Here is a 25,103-nt window from a genome sequence, read left to right as displayed (position 1 = left end):
GTGCGGTGCCGAATACAGAATGTCTTCAATTCCCGGATCGGGCCACGTCAAAAATACATAATTAATGATTAATGATATCATGAAATCAAGAAATCCCAAAAAGGGCGAGAAAATCGAGGAAAATCGAATCAACAAATCAACAAGTGTAACCTTCCATGATTCACTCACTCAATTAATTACTCGCTCGCTCGCTCACTATTCACTTTGCTCCGAGACAGCCGGCAGCCAGTTTCAGAGTCATTTCTCCTTCCACTGCACAGATACAGATTAGGTAGCTCGGATTTACTACAGTAGATCGCTGTTGGCTGCTGGACAGAGGATGCAATACATACAACCTCTCGAGTTTCTCTCTCTCCCTCTCTCTCATTGGTGCATCACATCACATTATGTATAACTGGGATAGATAATGCAGGGCGGGCTTCTTGGTTTGAAACTGTACTGTACTATACTCTCTACCGCGACGCACCCTCCCTCCCTCCCTCGCTCGCTCCACTTGGTGTTCTCCCCCCTCCCCCCATTCCTTTGGGGCCGCGGCGTTAAGCTCACGAACGTTGACCACCTATTACTGAAATCGGCATCTAGTCGATCTCGCCCAGACTACTCAGCAACCATTCGGGCTCGGCGTCGTCGTCTTCCGGGTCGTGGGAGAGGAGGGAGCCCGCGACCGAGGCAGGAGTAGTGCCAGACTCCGACCTCTGGAGTTCTGGCCCGTGTGCTGCTTCGAATCTGTCTCCCGTTTCGTCCCCTCCGTCGCCTTGATCTGTGGTGGTTGTCTGCCCACTACCAGAAAACGGATGGTCCGGCTCCAGCGTGGCGGTGTTGTTCATCGGCCGCGACGGCGACTGGTCAGACGGTGCCACCATGTCCGTATCAGGAATATGCCTCGATCGCGTGGTCGATGTTGCGGGATCCTCTTTTCCGCTTCTGCTTAATCCGCGGCCCCCTGCGGTCGATATGCTCCGGGGCTTGGCACTGCTATCTCCGGCGCCGGCGGCGGTCGCATTTTCCGCACCAGAACCAGCACCAGCGCCAGCAGAAGCAGAAGTACTGTCCAACCTCTCCTTGGTTGACGCGTGTTCTGTCTCGGAAGATAGCATACCCATTGTATCCTCCGTATTCGTGATCCAGCCGTCATGAGCCGTGATAAACCGCGCATGGGGTTCACCATCTCCGTCCTCGTCTTCGGGCAGGAAGCCACCTCCTTGATCGTCTTCAGCTTCGTCGGGTATAAAACCGCCACCCTCATCATTCGCGAGGTTTTGGCGGACCGATGGCGCGTGTTCGTGGCCTTCTCGGTGCGGAGGACTCTGGTCCACCATTCCATCCTCAGATATGAAGCCACCGCCCGCGTCGGACGTTTCGTGGGGTGTTTCCTCCGTGACTCGGTCATGGGACCGCAACAGATCAGAGAGTGGCAGTTGTTTGAGCTTGTTCGGGGATCTGATGACAATGACGTCTTGATGCACAACCTCCGCCGGAAGAAGCTGGCCAAGTGGCTTCAGGTTTGGCGTCGTCAAAGGAACAGAGTTGGCATTTTCCTCGGATTGATCCAGTTCTGCCTGGTCCAGCATGAATCCACCACCACCCTCCTCGTCTCGGTGCATAGTGTCTTCTTCTGCATCATCATCATCATCATCATCATTACCTTTATCCCCCGTGCCGTGTTTCTGATTTCCGTAATGCCGATGGACATGCTCGTGCACGCGCAGAGCGGTAAGCCATTTTTTCCACATCGCCAGAATGATCTTAGTTCTCGCTTCCTGGATCTCTTCCGAGGCCTGGGACTCGAGGCCTTCAATGACGTTGATCATGGCATTGGTCATATTCATGCTTACAACGACACCGTCAATGACGGCCGTGCCCTGCCGACCCTTGAACTGGAACCCCGTCACTGCTTCTGCATAATCAATGCCGAGGACGCGAGCCGCTGCGGATGCGAGTGGGTGGCGAATGTGGACTGCACCGGCCGGTATCATTGACGGCACGTAGACATCGAGGTTGCCGTATGCATTCCGAGGGATTTTCTCGTCGACGACAGGCGGCGGTTCGTACACACTGGTCTGATATTCCGCATAGAGAGCCATTCCTTCGCTCGCCTCGTCTTCGTTTTCAAGGTCTTCGGCCATTGCAACGTCCTGATTCCGCTGTCGCTTGGGCACCACTCGTTTCAGCGGCTGCTCCCCTTGGTTGACATCACGACCCCGCCGGTACCATGCGTCAGCAGTCCGACAGACATGCACATCTCGTCGGCGGAACACACTCTCGAGCTTGGCACTCTTCAGCGGCCCAGTACTCACTTTGCCCACCTCGTGTCGGGGATGTATGACCTCGTTCAGCCGCAAGTGCCGTTCCAGAACATATACAGGATGTCCTCTAAAATCCTGAATGTTCTTGGGCATGGGCTCGCTTTCGGCGCGCTTGAGCAGAGTCGCATCCTCTATCTCATCTCGTGTCTCACTGAAGGGCTTCTCAAAGACGCTCATGGTCACCTCCCACCACTTCTCGCCACCTTTTGTACTTTCGACCCGTTGCTTCCGTGTCTTTGCATTGTACCATTGAGTGTATCGCCGGGTCACGTCTCGAGCTGATTCGTCATCTTCAAATGCAACAACGTAAATCATGCTGTTGAGTTGATCAGACGCCGGAGGCTCAAAACCAGTCTTAGGTTTATTGATGGTGTTGCGGACGAGAGGGTCCAGCGGGATCCACGTTTGCACAGACGGGGAAAAGACTTCGACCCAAAAGATCGGGAAAGGAGACTCGACGATCCTCTTTCTCTTGGGATCGGGAGCTCCTGCAGGCCTCATATTGACCCTGCCGTCGTGTGAGGCGGAACCATAGTCCTGGGCAGGCGCATAGATGTATTGGGGCTTGGGCTTCTCTGGAGTTTGTCCCTTGGCAATCCCAGAGAACGGTAAAACCTGAAGAGAGCATACCAACCGGGCGTCTACCGCGACTGAGCGAAGCAGTGCACAGAATAGTTGAGCTCCCAGGTCCCTAGAACCAGAGCGAGAGATCGCTGCGGCTTTGAAGTCGTCAAAATCAATCAAGTCTTCCGCATCTTCGCTCTCTTTGACAGCGTCGACGTCTTCTCTCCAGTGAGCTCGTTTCATCCCCCGCGCAGTGATTTTCCACTGCTGTCTCCATAAGGCGCAGACCTCCTCAATGCCTTTGGTGAACGAATGCGATCTTTGAAATTGAGGTTTAGACTCGTCGACGTGAAGTAACGAGATCAATTTGCGAGATACGAGAGGCTTCAAGATGGAATGCACGAACTCACTGTTGCACCATCTGTTACGGCATTTGAGGTGTGCCAGCAACAAAACGAGGTGTGCCTTGTGTACATCCAGGCGAAGCTTTCGCTCTGCTAGACTAACTGGCATGCGTCGTTGGATGGCGCGCCTCGGCGTACTTGTCTTGGATAGGTCGAGTTCGAGAGTCTTCTGCTCGAGGGGCCGCCCCTCCGCGACGTCGTTCGTGGCTGGTTCGAGATCTACGTCTTCGAACTCTGCATCAGATTCGTCCGAGATCTCGAAGTCATCGAAGACGACTGGTTGAAGTTTCGGAGGCGCATCGTCAGCAGACGCCGTCTCCTCACCGTCGTGGACGTTCGCGGCAGAGCCAAACAGATCAAAATCGAGCTCGATCTTGGTCGACGGCTCCTCGCTCATCTTGCGCCGCTTAGAAGCTCGCGAGTTCGAAGCCGAAGCCTGTTCCTCGGCGATGGCCTCGGCGAGCATGTCGCCGTAGATTTCTGGGATGTCATCCTGGGGCTCTTTGCGTTGGCGAGCAGACCGACGCGTTGTCCTTGTCGCTCTTGCGGTGGGCTGGCCTTTCCTGCGCGGCATTACTCCTCGAGGGTGTGAGAATGTCTCGAATGTGGCTCATCGTAAAGATGGAATTGGCGTCGATGTCGAAAGACTGTCGAGGAAACGACGTCGCTACCTGATGTTGTCTTCGCGCAAATCAAATGACGTTGCGAAATGACGACCACGTGATCGCACAATTCTCGGCCTCGATATGAGTCAAATAATACAAAATGCTGCAGGACAATGGTTTGCAAAGGCAAAAAAGAAACAAAACCAGCAAAAATTTTGCGAAGCAAATCAGGGCTGAACTGGGAATTGAACTGAAATTTGATGTTAATAGCCGATAACTAGCGACTGACGAACGTGTGGTTATAACTCACCCCAGGACCTCTTACAATCAAGACATAAAGACTCCCAAAGCAAGAATTCTACCTCTGAACTATTCAGCCAACGAATTTTAGCTTGAATTTGGCTATCATAATTCATGAAGACATAAATTCTTGGGTGACTCCCGGGCTGTGGGTGATCGCTTACTGGCGCCCGTAGGGAGCAAAAATGAGCTAATGTGTGGCGATGGATCTGCGGGGAAACCTACTGCTAAACTCTCCAAAAAATTATTTTTCGATTGCAGGAAGAGCCTGCGACACCACAAGCCCCATCGCCTGGTGACGACGATTAGACAATGCTGAGTCTTAGGGAACAGGCCGCTGAGCTGGAGCGGAAGAAAGTTAGAGGTCAGTCGTCGTTTGTGTCGTGGATGGCGCTGCCGGTCGTTTTTGCTCACTGAAGCCTGGCAGATTATGACCCCGAAGACGATGCCTACCTACATCCGAGTGAGGACGAGAAGTCTGAAAACGAAGGAGACCGGCATGATGATTTCAGCCGAGCACACTACGAAACAGTGGGAAAGAGCTTACTGAGACTGCCAGAAGCGCCACCGCTAGACGCAAAGTATGAGGGCGTAGCGGTGAGTCGCATGACGTTCCAAGACCCAGAGGACTTTGATGCCCTTGCGTTCGACGAAGTAGAGGAGAAAGACTACTTCGCTCCCAGGGATGTGGATGTGTCTGGCTCTGAAGGCGTCCCGGAAGAGAACGACAACCTGCTAGGGTCAGACGTGGATTACGATGAAGACTTTGAAAGAGACAAAACACTCCGTCACGGCCTCGCAAAACCCTTCCAGGGCCTTGCCATCCAGCACAGCAAAGTGGAGGCACAAAAGGCTGTTGATGGAGAAGACTCGCAGGATGAGGTGAAGGCTGATGAATCAGATCTGTCAACGGATCACTCTCTCGACGCATCCGATGCCTATACCGACGAAGACGACGACGACGACGCCTCCATATCCTCAGTCGCCTCACCAGCTCCACCACAAGATGGAAAATCCTCTCGGAGCGCGGAACGGGAAGAATTGAGGAGAGCTGCATTCGACTCTGTATCAACAGCAGCACTCGCATCCGTCCTGTCAGCCGGAGCCGCTGCCGACGTGCAAAAGGGCCGCGCAGTCAAGCAACAACGCCAAACCTTTGATCGCCTCCTCGATGCCAGGATCAAGTTACAGAAGGGCATCACGGCTATGAACGAGCTGCCTCGATCCTTTGTCGACGAAGAGGAAGTCAAGGCCGCGGCGCAACAAGCTGAAGATGCCGCGCTGGCGTTATGGTCGACTATCGACTCTATTCGCAGCGCCATTCTTTCTGCCCGAGAAGGGCCTGGATCTGATGACCAGATCAAGGAGAAGAAGACGCCAAAGAGAAAACGACCACTCAACCCGACAGGTACAACCCCTCTCTCGGAGATCTGGGAGTGCTACACCTCCCTCGAAGCGCTCGCTCACACGCACCGCCGCAGCGTGATCGACAAATGGCATGCAAAAACACAGCCAGTGGTCGATCCCGCCCCCCGCTCCAAATTGCTCCAACCCTCACGGTCGTCCGCTGCTTCGCGCCTCACGGACGTGCTCGACACCTATCTTGCGACCGAGTCCGCCAAACTCATCGCCCAGTCCTACTCGCCGGAGACTCAGACCTACGACGATGGCCCATTCTATCAAGCCCTCCTGCGCGATCTGATCGCCTCGCGCTCTTCCAGTGCCGACGCCGATGGCGCTGGCGGCATCACGTCGGTGCTGCCCACCAAACTCCACGTATCGGGCAGCAAACACAAAAGGGTCGACACCAAGGCCAGCAAAGGCCGCAAGGTCCGATACACGGTGCACGAGAAGTTAGAGAACTTCATGGCCCCCGAGGACCGCACGACGTGGAGTGGGCCGGCCAGGGCCGAGTTCTTTGGCAGTCTTCTGGGCCGGACCGGAGCGTTGGATGAGCAGGAGAAAGTACGCGGTGACTCGGAAGGAACGGACGGTATAGATGTAGACGACGATACCGGGGAGGGCGACGCATTGAGGCTTTTCAGGAGATGAAGATGCTTGGACAGCAGTGTGAAAATTACTTACTACTTGATGGCTAATCCATACTCGATACAGTTCTCGCAGTCGAAACAGGCTGGTTGTTGTTTTGCGCTTCCACGCGTGTCTCTCTCACGGCCCATGCCACGCAATGCACAACCAAAAATCTGACCTGTCCCTCCTTGCACAACAGCCATGCTCACACCCCCAAGGACCCTGGCAATCATGCCCGGTAGGGATGCCGTACATTATGGAGCAACTTGCCTGGTTCCCTGGAGTTCGGCTTCATCTTTGGACTTGAGATCGATTGCATTGCTGGATGTGGCGGGGCCGCACGTGAATCCCATTCTGCGTCGGCTTGCTGCCTGGCGTTCCATCTACGCCTTCTTCTCCAGGAGACGAGCTGCCGTCGTCGACACCAGACTGGGCGGACTGACAACAAACCTTGTGGCAGTTCGGTCAGGCGCCGTTATTGTGTTGGGGGTGCTTCTCGGCGAAATTTTGCTCTCCAGAGTCGGTCCATCCTCTCCGCAGCCTCAGTGCCTTTGCAAAGCTCGTCGACTGAGAATTCAATGTCCTTGCCCGGAAGATATGGTGAGACACAGTGTGGAGGCGCAATTCCAGACATGAGGATCTGCAAAGGAGGGCCCGGGACACGCCTTCCATCGTCCGTTCGCAGTTCCTATGGAGAGATGGTCAGCCGCTGTACTGAAGCAAGGGGTTGAAACAACGTTACTACTCACCTGAGCATGTTCCATGAGTTTGCCCGTCGCCGCTGACGTTGCTGCGTTTCCAGGTGCGCAAGGTGACTTTCTGGGTTCGTCGGGAGTTGCAATGGGTACCAATCACCAACTTCGCATCAAGTTCACTTTCCCAGAGGTAGAACTCGCCCAGCTCTGGCAGCCTATTGCAATCTTGCGGCCACGCAAACTCCAGGACGATACCATGCATTGGCGCAAGTTCAGAGGTGATGCGGTTGTCGAGTCGCTGTCTGTCGGGGTCGCTCGTGGCATAAACGTTGTGGCTTTCCCGTCGAGAAGACATTCTTTGCGAACTCTGTTCCCTCCGGATGCCCTGCCCCATGGTCTCTCAACTTGCCTTTCACCATATACGCGAATGCACCACAGAAGGCTTCATGGCCTGTGGAAAGCGTCATATGGACAAGATTCCCAGGCGGGAGAAATAGTGGAACCTAAGGAGGAGGTAGAGGAAGAGGAAGAAGAAGAAGAGGAAGAGGAAGAGGAAGAAGAAGAAGAGGAAGAAGAAGAAGAAGAAGAGGAAGAAGAAGAAGAAGATTAGCAAGGGGCCACAGGTTGAGGGTGAATGGAGAAGGAGTGGTTTCAAAACGCAACGTACCGTGCTTTTGATTCATTCTGATCAACGATGCGCTCAAGTGTCTTCCAGTCATCAACACCGGGTGGGTATTCTTTCCAGAGCTCGTCATCGATGCCACGGGCTTTGATGTCTTAAATGATGGAACACACGACACGAGGGGCCTGAGGGGACATTTTCTCCTCTTTCTGCTGCACTAGTTGAGGACGGTTGAGGAGCAGAACAAGGAGGTTGGAAACAATATCACACTGTTTTGCAAGAAATATCTATTTGATGTTCGCCTATGCGGGGAAGATTTTTATACGCGGGAGAATAGCGCCTTCTCATTGTTTCTGGGGCAGTTCACCATGTATCTGATGTGCACGCAGTAAACATGTGTGTGCATACCCGCGCGCATGCACACACATATACACAAAAGCGAATTTCTTGACTCACGGATACAACTAGCTGTCTCTGATTCACACGAAATTTGGCCACAAGGTGGTGCTTGTCATCTTCCCAGAGATTTTAAAATACCGTAGGAGGGTTGGTGATGGCTAACCTCCAGACAACCTGTGGTGGGAGCCCGAGAACAAGATTGAACCTGACTTCCCAGGCTCTGGGTGTCTGTAGCGGTAGACCTACGGTACTCCCTTCCCCGTTATGAAACCTGGTAACACAAGTAATCACGCTGACGGATGTGTAGAGCTGGACGGTCATGCGAAGGAAGTATTTCTTCTCGACTGCGCCACAATATGCAAGAAACTTCCCCTATCCTTGGCGTTCGATTGGCGACCTAAGACCACAGCTGCAAGATCTCGCCGATGATTCAAGGTTTGAAGCTTCAGGTTAAGCTTTTCCGTACGCGGGACGAACTAAGCTGGATTAGGAACTTCTAGCCTGAACATACTGACCACCTGATGCCATTGCGCCTCTCTGTCCATGCGAGCAGCAGCAGACGGCAGACGAAGCTGCATAGCCTTGCAGGCTCTCGCATCGCCGCTAGTCTTGTCTCAGAGGGTTACCTTGGGGAAAATGGCTCGTCGTCACCATAGCTCTGGTGTGTTTCTAAGTATACAACACACTGAGAGGAGTGGAGAGAGGAAGAGGAAAAGGTTCGAAACACATGAACCGCTGCTGAGGGAGGGGTTTTCGTGACTATAAAGACATCGCTTCCGTCAAGTTGATGAAGCACTTCGATCCTATCATCACCAACATCACCAGAGCAGCACAGTTCCCGAGAACAGAGCTTGAGCATAAAGACATTTTCGTGTGCCTCATCAACCAGTCTCCTCCGACAACTCCTCATCAAGCGAAGTATTCTTTGTTCAAGCTAATCACTTCACCAACAACAATGCTCGTCCTCTCTACCGCCGCCGCCTCGCTGGCCCTGTTCTCGGCCGCCAGTGCAATCCCCCTCAAGGCTGAAAAGCGACAGGCCATCGATGGCACGTTCGGCCTCAGCGTTGGCGAAGAGGGCCTCTTCGACATCAGCGAGGTGCAGACCTTCAAGTTCTCCTACGCCAACAACTCGGCCTACTTCGGCGAGATCAAGTACCAGGAGTACTCGGAGCCGTTGGTGCTGTCCGGGGCTAAGGTCGCCGGCGACACCACCGGTGGCCTGAGCTTCCTGTCCATTCACTCGGCCCCGACGGGCTGGCAGGACGCCTACATCGAGCCAACCAAGACGGCGCCCCTGCAGTTTACCGTCCCCCACTCCGGCGGCAACATGCCCGCCGGCGCTGTCTCTACGGGCTTCTCCTTCAGCGGCGGCGGGCCACTCCTCTGGAACGGCGAGAACAAGTTCTGGGCTTGCCAGAACCCGCAACTCCAAGCCCTCAATACCTACCAGATCTGGTGGAACGGGGCTGGCACATTCCCCTTGGGCGTTGACTGCAAGGGTCCTATCGGCGCCGACATGATAGATGGGTGCGCACGAGGCAACTAGGGGTCAGGATAAATATCACTGTGCCTGCTGCGGTGTCTGCATTGCGACGGAGTTTGAGTTTAGGTGATTTGAAGTATGGGGCGGGTGAGGATGTTGGCAGTTTTCTCGAATTTAGCCATGCCAAAAGTTTGTGCTAGATAGTGCTTAATATCAATCGCATATTTTAACAAAGTTCGCATTAGTGGTCTGCTCGCATGATCAAGCTAGTAGAAAGAACCTTTCAGGGGAAAACGATTGATTTGTATTTTGCCTACCACTGCGACAAAAGCCTTCATACTGTCAGACTTTTGTAAACAATCACCGAGAAAAAACCCCTGAAAAAAAAAGGAAGAGGAGGGGGAAAACTATGAGCTCACTTACCGTCACTTACCTTCCACCAACTTTTTGTTGTCGAGGTCAGCAGGAGCCAGCTACTGCTCCACATGCCTGTTTGTTAGCTTCTGGCAAGATCGATCCATCGCTTACCTGTTCTGCGACATTCATTCCGATGGGTCTGAGTTGAATGAAGAAAGGGTTCAAGGATTTACTTGCGGGAGTAGGAGTAGTGGCTGTCTGCCTCGGAAATTGCCCCTCGTCGTCCATAGTTGCCATTAGAGTCACGAACAGTACCACCATAAGTCCCATACTCGGCTCGGGTCGCTGCAGTCACAGCAGTTGCCAAGCGGTCATTGTCTTTGGAGGTGTAGTGGCGGGAGGAAGAGCTGGAGCCAGAGGCCGACCCGCTGCTGTAGGACGAACTGGAAGGCATTGTCAAGATTCTGAGTGGTTGATGAGGGTGTTGGTGGATTCTTCGCTTTTGACTTGAGGTTTTTTGGTGAGTTGCTTTTCTCGCCTCAAAGGTGAAGGTGTTGTGTTGTTGTGTTGTTGTGGTATGGAGAGAAGAAGCACTGGAGGCTGGAGATCTTCGAAATATTTATGCTCTTCAGATCCCAGTCCCAAGGGAAGAGGGCAGTATGGCTAGACAAAGCGTCAATGCCTTCCCGGAGAGTAGCGGCAGACAAAGCCTCATTGAAGTAGCTGGACATTGACAAAGCCTATATCGATGGAGAAAGGACATGATGGTGTTCGTTCTCAATAATTCTTTCTTTGCTGGTTTTCTCGCGGCGTTGAAGGAAGTCTTTGTAATCATGAAACATCAGATAAGCAGCCATCTGGGGCGCTTCACTCGTGTGTTTGCAAATCTCCTATGTTCGATCGCAAAAGATCATTGTTGGCCTTGATCTTCTCAAGCCAAAACAAAGCTTGTGAGCGGACGCGAAGATGGAAGGCTCCACTTGGAATGTGTTGAGTCATTGGTTGTCTCGACTTCGAATGAAAAGAATCACCGTTGGTTTGGTCGAGACAGTTCAGGTCATATTGGTGTTGGTCGATGATGTTACTCAAACCCAGTTTGGCAACCATAGTTTAGAGTTGGGAGAGAGCTGAAGCTACTCAGTAGTGTAGGATAGCAAAGCTGGAAGACAAATATAGATATGACGTTGACGATCGGCCATTGCACCAATGAGCAAAGACAATCATTCCACCATACCACTAGCGTGTTCCTGGTCGATCATGGCACTAGCCCTTTCGCCAATCTACAGATCGTCATCTTTTTTACAGTTGAGACGGATTGCCTGCCATCGTCGGAACTGGCAAGGACTGGATGTCTAGAGTATGACTAAGGGTTTGATGAGAAGTCAACGTTATGAAAGCTCGAGAAGGCTTGGTATTTCCCGACTCGCTGCCACTATCTCGAAGTTAATTCGAGGCAAAACTATCACAGGCATCATACCCTGTGGTAATTTTTATTGTATTCCCTCAGCCATCAAGTCCCTTAGCTTGCGAGTCGCCGCATCTTGAGCTTCTCATCAGACCTTGTACATTGAATTCATCGAAGTTGGGCAAGAGATGTTTATCACGTGGATCCGTGACGCGAACGCGTCGCGTCGCGGCTCAAACATTTCGCGTTGGAGGCGCCCCGCTGGAGGCCGCTTTGATGCCTGGCCACATTCACACAACAGCCCTTACCCTTATCCTATTATTTAATCTTACATCAAGTATAGGATGTAGCTGTCATGTCTAAAAGTTCATGGTCCATCACCAGTACCAAGCGGAAGACCGAGTCCGGGTCTTCCGTGGGAAGGAAGCGACAACGACGAAGTGGCACCGACGTCACCTCTACCACTCGACCCTCAAAGAGCCAACGCACCCTGACTCAAGCCCAATGGATCACCACCATTCCTCCGAGCTGCCCTGAAAGCGACATGCAGTATTTGGACGATGAGCAAAAGCCAACGCTGCTACCAAAAAAAACTCGCCGGAGTGTCCGAAACCCCAATTCTACGTTGACCCAGATGGATTTCTTCAGTTCTGTACCTCAAGATTACTCGGAGATTGATGACGCCATGATTAGCGTTGAAAAAGGCGAAGATGGTGGTTGCGCTGTCCCACAACTGGACGGAACATACGACAGCCCAAGAAGACCTCGAAAGCGCAAAGCAACTCCGAGTGTTGGTGGACTCCCTACGAACCAGAAGACAGAGGCCCTGGAGGGAGACAGCCAAAAGGAATACAAACCTTGCAAGAGAAAGAGAAAGAGGAAGGTTGGCTTTGCAGGCGAGGAGAACTCAGAGGGACCCCTGAGAGCATCTAAGCGTCTGGCGTTGAAAAACGAAGTGCTCTCAGACCCAGCGAAGAATTTCGACTACTTTTCCAAAGCGCTGGGTGATGTAGCAAAACACGACAAATACAGCGCTGCAGATGAGCCTTTCGACGATTTTTGGGAGATCAAGGACACGCTAGAGGACGAGGCTGAGATGACGCTGGACGTTGTACCAAAAAGTGGACGCTCTGTTCTCCCAAGAACGCCAAAAGGGAACGCCACTGTCATTCTCTCAAGCCAATCTCCGGAAAGCATATGCGAGAGTCCGCATAAGAGCAAGCGAAAGGCGCCTGATACCCCTTCCAGAACTCGCCGACCACCTTTGGCTGAGCGACCAGTCAATATTCCTGCCGGGGCCTCCCCAACTAGGAAAGGAGAGAAAAGAGGCCGAGCCCCAAGTCGCGATTCATCAAAGAGCAAGATGGTCGCCCTAAAGCTTCCGAAGCTAAAGGGCCCTCGACGTCCTCCATATGTTGAGAATTCTCAAAAAAGTGTGTGGTCAATTCCTTCGTCCTCGCCTGAGTTGATCAGAAAACCTGCGGCCGCTGTCCAGGCACAGGCAACTCCGTACAAAGTGCCCGAGGATTGCGAAATTCCTGCCACAAGCCAACCAGAGGGGAGCAAATTGTCTTCTTTGGTTGCTGGGTGTGAGGACAATCTACCAAACTTGAGCGAGCTGGTTACGAACCGAAGCGGCGATATGAAGGCCGAAGGTGCGGTGGATTCTCCACAAGAAGGAGATCGTGGCGCTATTGTTCGAGATTTTGCGGACGCTCATTCTCCACCGGCCAAGTTCACTGCTCCAGGTCTTGGTGGCATCATCGGGTCTTCGCCGCCCGTTCCTGCAGAGACACAGGATCCAAAAGAGCCAGCAGAAGATTCGGAGGAGAGTTGTGAGGCCGCAGATTTCGGATCGCCAATTGCAAACGACACGCAGTTCAATATGCAAATCCAGCATCGTGTTCGACCAGAGCAATCTCTTGACGAGTCAGAAGCTGGACTTGACGCTGTTCTTCTTTCGACACTACCGACAGTTGATCGCAAAGATGCCAACATGGATGCAGCAGCTCCATGCTCTGCCTTCCAAGACATCGGCGCATTGCGCTCGTCAGAATCCCCGTCGCGAATTCCCAGACTAGTCGAGCGTTGCAACGCAGATGCAGATAGGGAGGCACCTAAACTGGGCGACGATGATGTGGAAGAGGCCACTTTGCCCAAGCCGGTGTTTGTACATCCGTCGAGCGTCCATCGAACGGCGACACAAGCGCCGCTCAACGATACCATGTATACCTCCTCTTCGCCTCTGTCAGTGAGAAGACTTGCCACGCAAAGATCCATCCACCCGGCGTCGATCCCTCACCCGTCACAAATATCGACCCAAGACGCCACACAATGCTTTCTCCCGCTGTCATCCTTGCCACCGCAGCCTCAGGACGGTGTGCTGGATGGCGAACCCGACAAGATCACGATCAAAGACTCCAGCTCTTCTAGCATTCGGCTCAGCCAGATCCCACAACATCTCGGACATGACGAATCTCCATTGAATGGCGATGACAACGCAGGTCCAGAATCTACTTCTGAAGATGATCTCGATCTCGATCTGGATCCGCCTTCACTCCCGCCTCGGCAGCCACCTCGACCTCAGGCGGCTGTTCTGGAACAAGAGAATACCGACGATCAACTCCCAGCTGTCAAAAGCAGATCAGGACCCGGCGGAGGACCTCCGTCTGAACTCGAATCAACCGCCAGCCACGCATCACCCGAACTCTCCTCATCACCCCTGGAACCACCATCCACCTCTCCGGCACGACCGCCTCCGCTGCAACGAGAATACTCCCCGATCCCCGGATTCAACAACGACACGCAGTCGAATTTCACCCAAGACGGCCACGTCACGGCCGCGTACATCCACCGGCAGCGCGAGTCCGGCATCTTCCCCAAGTGGTTCGTCCCCACGCCGTACCAGGTCCCGGGGTATACGCGGAGGAAATGACAGAATTTTGTGTTCGAGTCTGTGGTTTTCATCATCCACCAGGTGGGCAGGGCAGGGCAGGGCAGGGCAGTCCATGTCGCCCTGTGTTAGTCGGGGCGTTTACTGCTCGAAGAAGCTCCTCTCGTAGTGTCTATCTGTCTATCTGTCAGCTCTATGAGCGAGCCTCCTTTCGCTGCGTCTCAAATTGGCATGAAGCGGTTAACAATAGGTTTCCGTGGGTTTCCCGAAATCATCGCACGAAGCCTTGTGTACGAAGTACATCTTCTTTCTTCTTCTGCTGTTGTCTGTCTGTCTGTCTGTCTGGGAAGTGGTGGTAGGTCGCAATATACATGCCATGCCCGCTACCCCAGGACACGGAGACGCGCCCCAGAAGTTTCCTCTTTTCTACGCCGGCGCCCTGTCGTGTTATCTTTTTTTCTTCAGAGAGCCTTAGGCACTCATTCATAGGCGTCGTCCGTGGGTCTTGTGTAGTCTACCAGTAGTCTATTAGATAGTCTATTGGTCTAGGCATCCTTATCCCATACCAGACCATACCAGACCATACCATAGTAGAGCGAAAAACAAGTAGTACCGAGTCTTCTTCCTCTACGAGGGCGAATCCGCCTTCTGTATCCCCTCTCGCCATCTAGCCTTCTCGCCCTCTCTCCCTCTCTTGTTTTGTTCTGTTTTGTTTCCCGAACAAAGCCCAATTCGCTTGATCTGAAGATGACTAACTAACAGGTATTAAGCGGTTTGGCAAAGCCTGATGGAATTCCAAAACAGAGGCCGCCGTCTTCTGACACCTTATTTATGCCTTTTGATGCGATGTTGAGCAACGTTGTTCTGTCTCGGAGACATCGACGAGGAGAGCCAGCCAGCAGGCCGACGGTATAAGAATGAGACTCATACAGATGTGGAGGGAGGAAGAGAGAGAGAGAGCTACAATAGAATATAGCACACACACCCCATCAAATGCGAATAAAGCGGGATATTTCCCCGACTTTGTGCTACAGAGTCCAAAGGTCTCAAAAACGAATGTTATATTGCGTGCCAATAAAATTACCCATAACTAATCAATGTTTCCGTTCCGTTCCGTGTCCCATACCAGACTGTGGATCTGGTCAATGGTTATAGGCTAGATGCAGGAGCCTGAGACTGACTGACATTCCCCCGGCCAGCTACTTCGTCCTTTCCTTACAAGGTCCGCCGGACAATGTTCGAGTGCTTGTGTCGGTGGAGGTGGTTGTGGCCGCGTTTCTTCAAGCCCGAGTCGATCTGGTCAATGGGGCCCTCGGCCGTGAAGGCGGACCATGCGTTGCACAGATTGCTGACACTCGCGGGCACGTCGACCGAGGGAAGAAGGTCGGTTCGCTCCTGTAGAAATAATTAGTAATGTCACTGGACCAGAAGAACATAGATTTATTTACCAAGATGTTCATGTACAGACCGGCGCTCACGTGCCATGCGATGTGGCAGTGGAAAGGCCACACGCCCGGGTTGTTCGCGTCCAGTTGGAAGGCCATATATCCGCCCGGTTGCAGCTGGACGACGTCCCGTCTCATCGGGTTGGAAGGGTTGACGACGCTGCCGTCCCACCGGCCGGAGCCTTCGTTCAGGACATACATGTTGTGGCCGTGAATATGCATGGGATGCACCATGGGGGTCTCGTTGTTGACAACAATGGTGAAGCTCGTGTTGCTGCCAAAGTCGTACACGTTCCACTCTTCTGGGTAACTGTCATTTCCAGCAATGGCGAGCGGGAGAATGGGATCGTTGTAGTCAGTGCGGAAAGTGGAGCCGTCCATGGTCCACAGGTAGTGCCCGGTGGCGTTGATTTCGAAGTTGAGGTCAACTTGGATGGTCGTGGTCGATGTTGGTGGCGTGATGGGGACGTACGGGACAGTCTGGCTGAGAGGGTCGCTGCCGCACATCGACTCGTCGATGGGATACCCCTTTGTGGTTGGTTCGGACGTGGTGTTCGCGTTCTGGTAGTAGACGATTCCGAGACCCACGGGCTGTGTCGAGCCGCCACAGCGTGCTGGGACGATGGATCTCATCCAGACCGCCGACGTGGGAGACCCAGTCGCTTGAACAATCACGTCCGCACGCTGGCCAACTCCGAGAGTCACAACATCCGTAGTATATGGCTGAATGGGGACAAAGTCATATGCAATCACGGTGAGAGTATGGTTGTCGATGCTGAACAGCTGCGTCGCAGCAGCGCCAGCATTGATGAGCCGCAGACGATACGATTCCCCAGAGGTGAATTGAAACTTGGAAAGCCCAGCATTCGGTGTGCACGTCGAGTTGTCTTCCATGGAGGAGCAGTCATAGAATCCTTTGCCGTTGATGAGATTGTTGTCTGCCATTGGCATAATCTTAGAGAGATCGGTGCTCATAATATCCGCGACCAGAGTGGTGTACTCCTCGTGGAAGTAATCCGACAAGATGACCGGTCCAAGATCGACATCGTAGACGGCATTCTGCGGGCCGTGGATGATGATTGCACCAATAACACCGCCGGCATACTGTGCACTGTAGTGAGAATGATACCAAGAAGTGCCGTAGAGATCAGCATTGAACGTGTAAGTGAAGGTTTGGCCGGGAGCGATAGGGCATTGAGTGATTCCAGGCACACCGTCTTCGAAAGGAGTGCCTTGTTGCAACAATCCGTGCCAGTGGAGGGATGTGCCTTCCTGGGGACCCGTTATGCCATTGGTGACCGTGACTTGGATTGTATCGCCCCAATTGGCTTCGATTGTAGGACCAGGGTACGCGCCGTTCACGTACAAGACTTCCAATTCGACCCCGTCAGGAGCCAGATAGCCTCGTGTGATCTCAAAGTTGTATGAACGAACAACACCGGTGACGGGAGCTGACGAGTACGGATTGGTGGCGGCCGCAGTTCGGTCTCCCCATGGAAACCCTCCCGATGGAGCCACAGTAGAATTGGTCTGATCCGGTGCGTCTCCAATATACCTGTCGTACGTAGGTGCCCAGAGTGTGCCGAGCAGCGAATTACCGTTGGTCTTGCTCTGGGGCAGTCCATTGATTCCAAGAGATCCGCTGTGCTTGGGGACGTCGGTGCTCGACGCGCCCTGGGGGAAAATAGCGGTTGACAATGATGATGGCAACTGAGCCGTCCCAACTATCTTTGCGCCAGAGTACGAGACTCGAGGGGGCTGAGAAGGACGTGAAGGTTGCGACACGACCGGCCTAGGAGTGGTATTGGGGTTGCTGGGCGGGTTTGGATTGCGGTTAGGCGCTGGAGCTGGAGCGGGAGCGGGAGCAGGTTGATGAGAGGGAGGCGCTGGAGCTGGAGCTGGAGCTGGAGCTGGAGCTGGAGCTGGAGCAGGTTGATGTGAGGGAGGCGCTGGAGCACCACCACCAGGTCTTCCACCAGGGCCACCTGCTGAGGCTTGAGGCATGGCCTGGAAGAAGACTGCCAACAGCAGTACCAGCCATGCGGAAGAACGTGCCATTTTCCAGAGTACCGGCAGCAACAGAACGGAAGACGATGGACTAAACGAATGGACGACGCTGACTTGCGTCCTGGTAAGAAAAGAATGGACGACGCCAACGGCGTCAAAGAATACCTCACGAGCGTACACGGAAAGCAACAACAACAGCAACAACAAGACTGAAAACGAAGAAAAGAACACACCTTGTGTCGAAGGACGATCGAGGCTTAAGAACGGTCGTCGCACTCCTCCTCGGCCAGATCAGCCCTGCCTCGTGCGGCCGAAGCGACAACGGCGAAATTATCACGACGGGCTGATGTCAAGGCTGGTGCCCGAGCGGTCCTCGACCAGTCAGCGTCGTCCCAGCTAGACATACGGAGCCTCGTGGCGCCTTCCTCGCTTCTCAAGGGTGCCACAAGTGCGCTGGAGATGAAGATGGAAAAGTGTGATGCGCGATCTTATCGGGATTTATGAAGCTTCGCTAGCTAGCGAAGGGTCGAGGCACAAATAGGCGAGGAAAAGGGGAACCGTCCGTCTTGGGACAGACACCCTGCTGGTCTGACCTGGCTGAGATTTCCACAAGACGTCTGGACTGATTTCAGCTCCGCCTCGTTGACGGCACGGATCATACATAGTTTTGACTGTCCCGCGAGCGGCAGGGAGTCGGCTAGGAGACTTTGGACGGGATGATCGGTCTCAGTACCGGCGTGGATAGGACGCCTAGGAGCTCTGTGGGCTTCGTGTCCGGGGAGGAAGGCGTTTGCATGCTGTTGGAGGCATTACCAGGTCCAGCTTTGACTTTGATAGCTTGACGGTTGGGATGGCAGGGTCCCTGCGAAGCTTAGTGGAAGCTTAGTGAACGCTTACCTGGACGACAAATTGTGGGCCGGCCGGATTGGGATCAGATAACTCCTACATCTGGCAAGGAGGTCGCTGGAGGCTCGTGTTGGTGTTGGTGTGGCGTCGGTAGAGCGCAGGGACGAAGTGGGAAAGGAGAAGTCAAACGCAGACGCGTGTCACCTGACGCGGCTCACGGTCAATCAGGAAATCACGTGGCTTGCCCTCCGACTGCCGCACTCACTCAGGGGCACACAGGACACAACATCCCAACCAATTTCCCCCTGCACCACGGCTGAAGCCTCGACGCCATCGCGGAAACAAAGCTGACGCCAATGACATAAATTGCGGCACGTTGATTCTGAAAAAAAGCATACACGGGTCAACTTCGGAGAGGCCACGCAGCGAGAGAGTACATCCAGTACGAGGTACTCGGTACTCATACGAGGTGCAGTGTCATTCACACCACCACTGCTCTGTATCATCGTATCCCAGGCTGATCACACATGGACGGGATCACAGTCTGCTCTTGACGCCCTCCTTCTTCTCGCCTTGGGCCACAAAATACCATTTGACGCCCAGCATATTCGTCCACCCATCTCCACAAAGACCCTCCTTGCTCGCCACCTCCAACATCTTCTCGAGCCTCTCCTTGCCCTGGACCTCGATCGTGATGCTCTCCAGCCCTTCAGGCATCCCGTCCACGCCCGGCACGAAGTTCAAACGGGCGTTGGTGAACACCAGCTCACTCCCCTGTCTCTCCACCCCGAAGTAGTCCTGCCATTGCTGGGCGGCGGCCTGGACATCTGTCTGCCCCGGTGCCAGGCGGAGGGTGGCTCGGACCAGCCTCAGGTATGCACGACGTTTCATCCCCGCCGAGTACGTCGCGTAATCTGAGCCGCAGGCGTGCCAGGGACTGAAGCGGCTCTCCAGGGGAGTCGGATTCGTGGCCGATGGGGCGTGAGAGTCCAATTCTGGCATCATGCCCCCTGTGCCGCGTCAGCCCTGAGAAAAACGGATTGCATGTGCACATCCCAACCCACAATACGAGGTCCTCCTGGAGGCAACTACTCAGTACTTACCGGCAATTCCCTTGGGATGATACTGGATGCACTCAACGTCGCCGTGCGGGTGGTCGAAGATGACCTTGGCCAGGTTGTTCGACTCAATGTATTTCCTCCTCCCCGCCGCGTCCAAGGTCTGCATGATGATCATGTAGCCGCCATCGCCGCGTTTCTCCAGCAGTCTCCCCACCGTGGTGTTTGGTTGGAACGGAGAGCACACCTCGATGAGGTCGCCTCCAATCGCCACTACCGCAACGCGAGATATACGTCAGCCAGGATGGGTGATCAAAAGCTGTAGTAATAATGGAACGTCCAACGGGACAGCATTGTTCGTACCGAGAAAGTTCTTCAGACCCCATTGCGCCACTCCCGGGTCCACGAAGACAACTTCTGTGTCAAGAACCCTTGTCTGTTATGATTGGTGCCGGTGAGCTGCAACACGTCGAGGAGGATGCTGACACCGGCTGGGTTTCACCTACCAACAGATCCCGAGCCCGATCAAGGTCTTTGGCAATGAGAGCAATCTGTCTCAACCTGGTTGGCGCTGTAGGCGGGATGCCTTGCTCCTTTCTGTTTGCCATGGGTGTTGCTGCCGGTTCTCTCACACACCTGCTGCGAAGAAGAGCGACGATTCCACGTGCAGTGGGGACGCGATCACTATCCTTCCACAAGTCTTCAAAACTCGGATTCGGTCCCGCTATCAAATTACTCAGAAATACTCCTTCAATGGAATCTCCGTCAAGGAAGACACTGGAATGAGATCGGGTACGATTGGGGTATTGGGCCGATCGCCGCGTCATGAACCTCGGCTACCCAATACGAGGCTATGAGGCTGTGGTTTGGCTCACGAGCATCACAAGTAATGTGCGGAATTGGCGTCATCTTGAGTGAACATGGAACTTATTAAGAGAGAAAGGTAGAAAGTATCCACTATAGCCTGAGCTTGATTAGTTATAGTTAAGCGTATGACTTCTTGATTATCCAACGATTTCTCACTGTAATTTATAGACTGAAAAGGTAGGTCTGTATTTGAATGAAAGATTAACTATGTCATGCGAAATATCTTTACAGTCCTTCCCGACAGTGGTCAAGGTTGTTGACACATTGCACTTGTTTTCTCTCTACGCAAGTAGACACGCTGCTGTATGCATAGCTTAGCGCAGCCTTTGGTGCAGCAAATCACAATGTGGCATATTTCGACCAGAGACCGCAGTATGGCGTGGATGCTGCTTGCCCGATAGGAAAGCCTATGTGCTACTGTTTACCGCAGCTTCCATCGTGCTACTCCATCTCCCTAGCCCTGCTCTAGGCCAGTATCATATGTTCAACGAATAAATTTGTCTGGATTTGGTGATCCCATCTTTAGTTATATCCTTAGTCTGCGGAAGACTCTTCGTAAACGAGATTTTGGCCCCGTTGCTCTGATCTCGATCGCACATGAGTCTCAGCGCGCTCAGCTGACGTAGATTGCAACGCGTGAAGTCGACCTTCAATTACGCGACACCATTTCGACGAAGGTCCTTGAACGGCTGCATATCCAGATAATGCTCGAGAATACATTTTTTTGGCCATATCTTTGCGATCCGTCCGCGAATAGAGCTCACCAAAGGCAAACATGGTGTTTATCGCTGGTAGATACGACGATATAAGCTCTACGCCAAGAGCCCCCTGGTAGCCTTGCAGCGCCCGTAGATACATCTTCTCCGCCTCGGCCAGCTTGCCTTGGTTCATATAGAGGTTGCCGAGATTGTGGACCGTGTCGAGTGTCGACGTGTGGTCCGGCCCGAGTGCCTCCTCGCAGCCTTGTAGCGCCCGTAGATACATCTTCTCCGCCTCGGCCAGCTTGCCTTGGTCCATATAGATATTGCCGAGATTATGGACCGTGTTGAGTGTCGACGTGTGGTCCGGCCCGAGTGCCTCCTCGTAGCCTTGTAGCGCCCGTAGATATATCTTCTCCGCCTCGGCCAGCTTGCCTTGGTCCCTATAGAGGTTGCCGAGATTGTTGGCCGTGTTGAGTGTCGACGTGTGGTCAGGCCCGAGTGCCTCCTCCTTACCTTGTAGCGCCCGTAGATACATCTTCTCCGCCTCGGCCAGCTTGCCTTGGTCCATATAGAGGTTGCCGAGATTATGGACCGTGTCGAGTGTCGACGTGTGGTCAGGCCCGAGTGCCTCCTCCTTGCCTTGTAGCGCCCGTAGACACATCTTCTCCGCCTCGGCCAGCTTACCTTGGTCCATATAGAGGTTGCCGAGATTGTTGACCGTTAAGAGTGTCGACGTGTGGTCCGGCCCGAGTGCCTCCTCGCAGCCTTGTAGCGCTCGTAGATACATCTTCTCCGCCTCGGCCAGCTTGCCTTGGTCCATATAGAGGTTGCCGAGATTGTGGACCGTTAAGAGTGTCGACGTGTGGTCCGGCCCGAGTGCCTCCTCGCAGCCTTGTAGCGCCCGTAGATACATCTTCTCCGCCTCGGCCAGCTTACCTTGGTCCATATAGAGGTTGCCGAAATTGTTGACCGTTAAGAGTGTCGATGTGTGGTCCGGCCCGAGTGCCCCCTCGTAGCCTTGTAGCGCCCGTAGATACATCTTCTCCGCCTCAGCCAGCTTGCCTTGGTCGACGTAGAGATGGCCCAAAGAGAGAAAAGCCCATTCAAGTCCGTCTGTATTGACCTTGTCATCCACGAGGAAGAGGTCCTGCCGTGTCGCATGCTGTAGGAGTCGCCGTTGCAAAAGCCAGCAATCCCTCTCCATGGGCCTGGGAACTTCTGAAGCCACACAAGTTAAAGCCAGCCTGGCCAAGCCCTCGTCCCACTTCTGATTAAGTACAGAGACTGTCCAGGAGTGTACACAGCTATGCACACTATACTTTCCAGACCCAAGCGGAAGTGAAAGAGATCGGTCTATATCGACCAGTCCGAAGCTGCACAGAAGCGTAACCGCCTCATTGAAGTTCAGTTCGTCCTCGGCTAGCTTCTGCACCCATTCGTCGTCTGCGGAACTGGCATGTCGAAGAAGTTCGAACCACACATCTTGTCTGTCAAAATATGCCCACCACTGAAGCAGTTTAGCTGCAGCAGCATTCTGGCGTTCGATCCGATCGAATGTGATCTGCCATGTCGTGTACAGTGATCGATCCTCATAAGAACTGAGTTGTGGGCTCTTCATCTGCAGCCTTAACCACGACCTTCGATAAAGCCGAAGATAATCCGAGAAACCCGTGGTCACGTGCTGAAGATATGCCCCTGCGGCAGAAAGAGCAAGGGGGAGCCCGTCTAGTTCTCTAACTAGCGCTATGGCGCCACGGTCTGTTTTCATGAGCGCTGCTTTGAGATCGGAATTTCGTGTTGAGAATCACCTACCGTTTTGGATGTTTCCACGTTTGGAGGTATTGGATAGGATCTCCAGGCTTTCCTGAATATTCTGCAACTTTCGAATATGGAGGGGATAACCCTGGCTAACTTGCGCCGATCGGGTGGTGATGATGATGGAACCGTGATCTGCTCGGGGGAGGAATTGGCGTATATCAACTGCAGAGGGGTCGAGATTACCGGCTGTCCGAGGATTGTCATAATTATCATAGATCATCAGCCAGCGCGTATTTGTCTTGAGGTTGAGCCAAGTGTTGACCGCCGTGACCACTTGATCGAGGTTTCCGTCCAAATCCACGCTGGCGAGCGCACCAATGGAAACACTGGCTCCCTGGTCTTCGAGTACACGTTGGGCGACGTTTCGAAAACTCGACTTGAGAGAACCCTCGTCGTTAGCATTTAACCAGAAGATTGCTGTGTATCTCTCCCTATGCTGTGTGATATATTTGATGGCCAGCTGAGTTTTTCCGATCCCTCCGAGGCCGTGAAGAACGACAGCCGAGCGAGGATTGTGGCCGCGTAACAAACGGCGCATCTCGGCAAGCTCGTTCTCTCTAGCAACGAATTGTGCAGCTTCGGGAATGGCCAAGTGGTCGAGCCCGACGACGAACTGATCAGAATCATGCCCTAGCGCGATCAGCTCCATTAGTCGATTAGTCAGTGCTTGGACTTACCCCGGTAGGTTTTGTCAATCTCGTCCTGGAGTCGCTTGTAGGCCCTCTCCTTACCTTCTCCATACACCAGCGGCATAGAAACGTCGAAAATACCCAGCAAGCAATAGGCCTGATCTTCTTCCTCCTTGGTGCGTCGACCCGATGCCCAAGACATCCGCTCGCCACGGCTGAAGGTCTCCAAAGGCGCTCCTTTCAGAGCGGCACTGGGGATGCCGGTAATGTCGTGGATGAGGTCTTGTAGTGTCAGCTTACTCCCCAATTGTTCACCTTCCAAACTGAAGAAGTCCACTCGCGGCGGCGCGAGGAGCTCCTGAAGTGTCCAACCTCGCGTGAACCATCGACTTTTTTTGAAGGCCGCCTCCCAAGGAAAGGTGCCCAGCTGCGGGGTCTCTTTGCCATCATGTAGCGATACATCTGTCAGATAGGCATAACAGCGAGTGGCCTTCTGATACCAGCGAAACATGGAGTTGATAGCTTTGGAGAGCTCGGTGTTATTCCTCTTATCAATGCAGCAGGTGTCGATCCAGAAGTATCGAAGGCCATCGGCCGAAGCCTTGTCCGCGCAAAACTCGATCTTCTTCCACCCCGCTTTCCCCTTCCCGGTGCCCGCCTCCACGTCGTGAAAGCTAATCTCTTCGTTATTGTCTGTCAACCAGGTATGGGAGAGGATGGCGTAAGCTGGGACATCCTCTCTTGTGAATTCCTGGAAGGCGAGATCGCCGTTGGGTTTGCGCTCTAAGAGGCGCATCGTGGGGCATTAGGAGCGGACGGGGTAGGACTCGAACGACGCTACTCGAAGAGCTCGGGCAGCATGGCGGGACAAGTTTGGTATCTCACGCATGGAAGAAGCGACAAGCTGATCACGGAGAAAGCGCTTGGTCCACGGCAACATTCGCGAGGCTGCATCGTGGCGGAGCTCGCACATGGTGCCACGCCGTAGTCAGGCTGAACATTGTATCAGGAGGCTGCGCAGCTGAACGCTGGTAAGAATATTCACGTGACTATAGCCTTTTTGAGCGCATTCGGCTGTCGTGGCCAAGGACGTGACTCTGTTAGTTCAGTTAGCAATGTTCAGCTCAAACTTCTCCGCCCCAGCTTCTGCACATAAACTTGGCAAGCTTATGTCACTGATTTGTCGAGGTCAGGTCCGCGACTGGAATCTTACCTATATATCACAACGCTTCAATCTTGTAATTATTGCTTAGGTGCAACTCCTCTCTCGATCACTGTACAAAGCAGCCTTTGCATAGCTATGCTTGCGCGATGTACTGGGAGATGTGCCTGCCATCGCGTCTGGAGGAGAGCGACTCTCTTTCTCAAAAAAGAGGTTCCCTCCTCGGAATGGTTCGAGCCGAAGAGATCGAAGTTATTGTCTCGGGAAAGCTACTAGGTGAAAAGTTTCATCTAATGACAGCTACTATATACGTGCAGAAAGTAACATAATTTACAAGTATTGATAAATTCAAGCTAACTGGCTAGATCACCAATCTTCATCGAAACGATTTCTAGTAAAGCTCATGGTGCCATAGACTAGATCCACCTATCACTTCAGTATTTACGTGTACATACACGTTACTGTACCACGAGAGAAGTGTGAGAGAAACCTAACAGTGGGCG

The 25,103-nt window shown here is 53.4% G+C and overlaps 8 protein-coding genes across 8 annotated transcripts; 3 read left to right on the top strand and 5 right to left on the bottom strand.

The window, feature by feature from the left end:
* Window positions 1-578: 578 nt before the first annotated feature.
* AYL99_11164 (hypothetical protein) lies at window positions 579-3,848 on the bottom strand (the record flags this gene model as incomplete). Its single annotated transcript, XM_018842670.1, has 1 exon — window positions 579-3,848. One exon carries the CDS (start codon window positions 3,846-3,848, stop codon window positions 579-581), a length of 3,270 nt encoding a protein of 1,089 aa, XP_018688083.1.
* A 643-nt stretch (window positions 3,849-4,491) lies between these two features.
* On the top strand, window positions 4,492-6,231 carry AYL99_11163 (hypothetical protein; the record flags this gene model as incomplete). The annotated part of the gene is made up of 2 exons (XM_018842669.1): window positions 4,492-4,543; window positions 4,607-6,231. 2 exons carry the CDS (start codon window positions 4,492-4,494, stop codon window positions 6,229-6,231), a joined length of 1,677 nt encoding a protein of 558 aa, XP_018688082.1.
* Window positions 6,232-6,685: 454 nt separating this feature from the next.
* On the bottom strand, window positions 6,686-7,260 carry AYL99_11162 (hypothetical protein; the record flags this gene model as incomplete). Its single annotated transcript, XM_018842668.1, has 3 exons — window positions 6,686-6,898; window positions 6,960-7,000; window positions 7,059-7,260. 3 exons carry the CDS (start codon window positions 7,258-7,260, stop codon window positions 6,686-6,688), a joined length of 456 nt encoding a protein of 151 aa, XP_018688081.1.
* Window positions 7,261-8,713: 1,453 nt separating this feature from the next.
* Window positions 8,714-9,475, top strand: AYL99_11161 (hypothetical protein; the record flags this gene model as incomplete). The annotated part of the gene is made up of 1 exon (XM_018842667.1): window positions 8,714-9,475. The coding sequence occupies one exon, from the start codon at window positions 8,714-8,716 to the stop codon at window positions 9,473-9,475; it is 762 nt and encodes a 253-aa protein (XP_018688080.1).
* A 2,054-nt stretch (window positions 9,476-11,529) lies between these two features.
* Window positions 11,530-14,109, top strand: AYL99_11160 (hypothetical protein; the record flags this gene model as incomplete). Its single annotated transcript, XM_018842666.1, has 1 exon — window positions 11,530-14,109. The coding sequence occupies one exon, from the start codon at window positions 11,530-11,532 to the stop codon at window positions 14,107-14,109; it is 2,580 nt and encodes an 859-aa protein (XP_018688079.1).
* Window positions 14,110-15,282: 1,173 nt separating this feature from the next.
* Window positions 15,283-17,570, bottom strand: AYL99_11159 (hypothetical protein; the record flags this gene model as incomplete). Its single annotated transcript, XM_018842665.1, has 2 exons — window positions 15,283-15,462; window positions 15,516-17,570. The coding sequence occupies 2 exons, from the start codon at window positions 17,568-17,570 to the stop codon at window positions 15,283-15,285; spliced, it is 2,235 nt and encodes a 744-aa protein (XP_018688078.1).
* Window positions 17,571-18,902: 1,332 nt separating this feature from the next.
* Window positions 18,903-20,031, bottom strand: AYL99_11158 (hypothetical protein; the record flags this gene model as incomplete). Its single annotated transcript, XM_018842664.1, has 4 exons — window positions 18,903-19,375; window positions 19,469-19,696; window positions 19,787-19,859; window positions 19,930-20,031. The coding sequence occupies 4 exons, from the start codon at window positions 20,029-20,031 to the stop codon at window positions 18,903-18,905; spliced, it is 876 nt and encodes a 291-aa protein (XP_018688077.1).
* Window positions 20,032-20,824: 793 nt separating this feature from the next.
* On the bottom strand, window positions 20,825-24,234 carry AYL99_11157 (hypothetical protein; the record flags this gene model as incomplete). The annotated part of the gene is made up of 3 exons (XM_018842663.1): window positions 20,825-22,749; window positions 22,804-23,439; window positions 23,487-24,234. The coding sequence occupies 3 exons, from the start codon at window positions 24,232-24,234 to the stop codon at window positions 20,825-20,827; spliced, it is 3,309 nt and encodes a 1,102-aa protein (XP_018688076.1).
* Between the last annotated feature and the right edge of the window lie 869 nt (window positions 24,235-25,103).

The sequence above is a fragment of the Fonsecaea erecta genome (assembly GCF_001651985.1).
Source record: "Fonsecaea erecta strain CBS 125763 chromosome Unknown Scaff13, whole genome shotgun sequence".
Classification (NCBI taxonomy): domain Eukaryota; kingdom Fungi; phylum Ascomycota; class Eurotiomycetes; order Chaetothyriales; family Herpotrichiellaceae; genus Fonsecaea; species Fonsecaea erecta.
The sequence above is the reverse complement of the archived record's forward strand: the minus strand, read 5'-3'. Positions and strand labels throughout refer to the sequence as shown.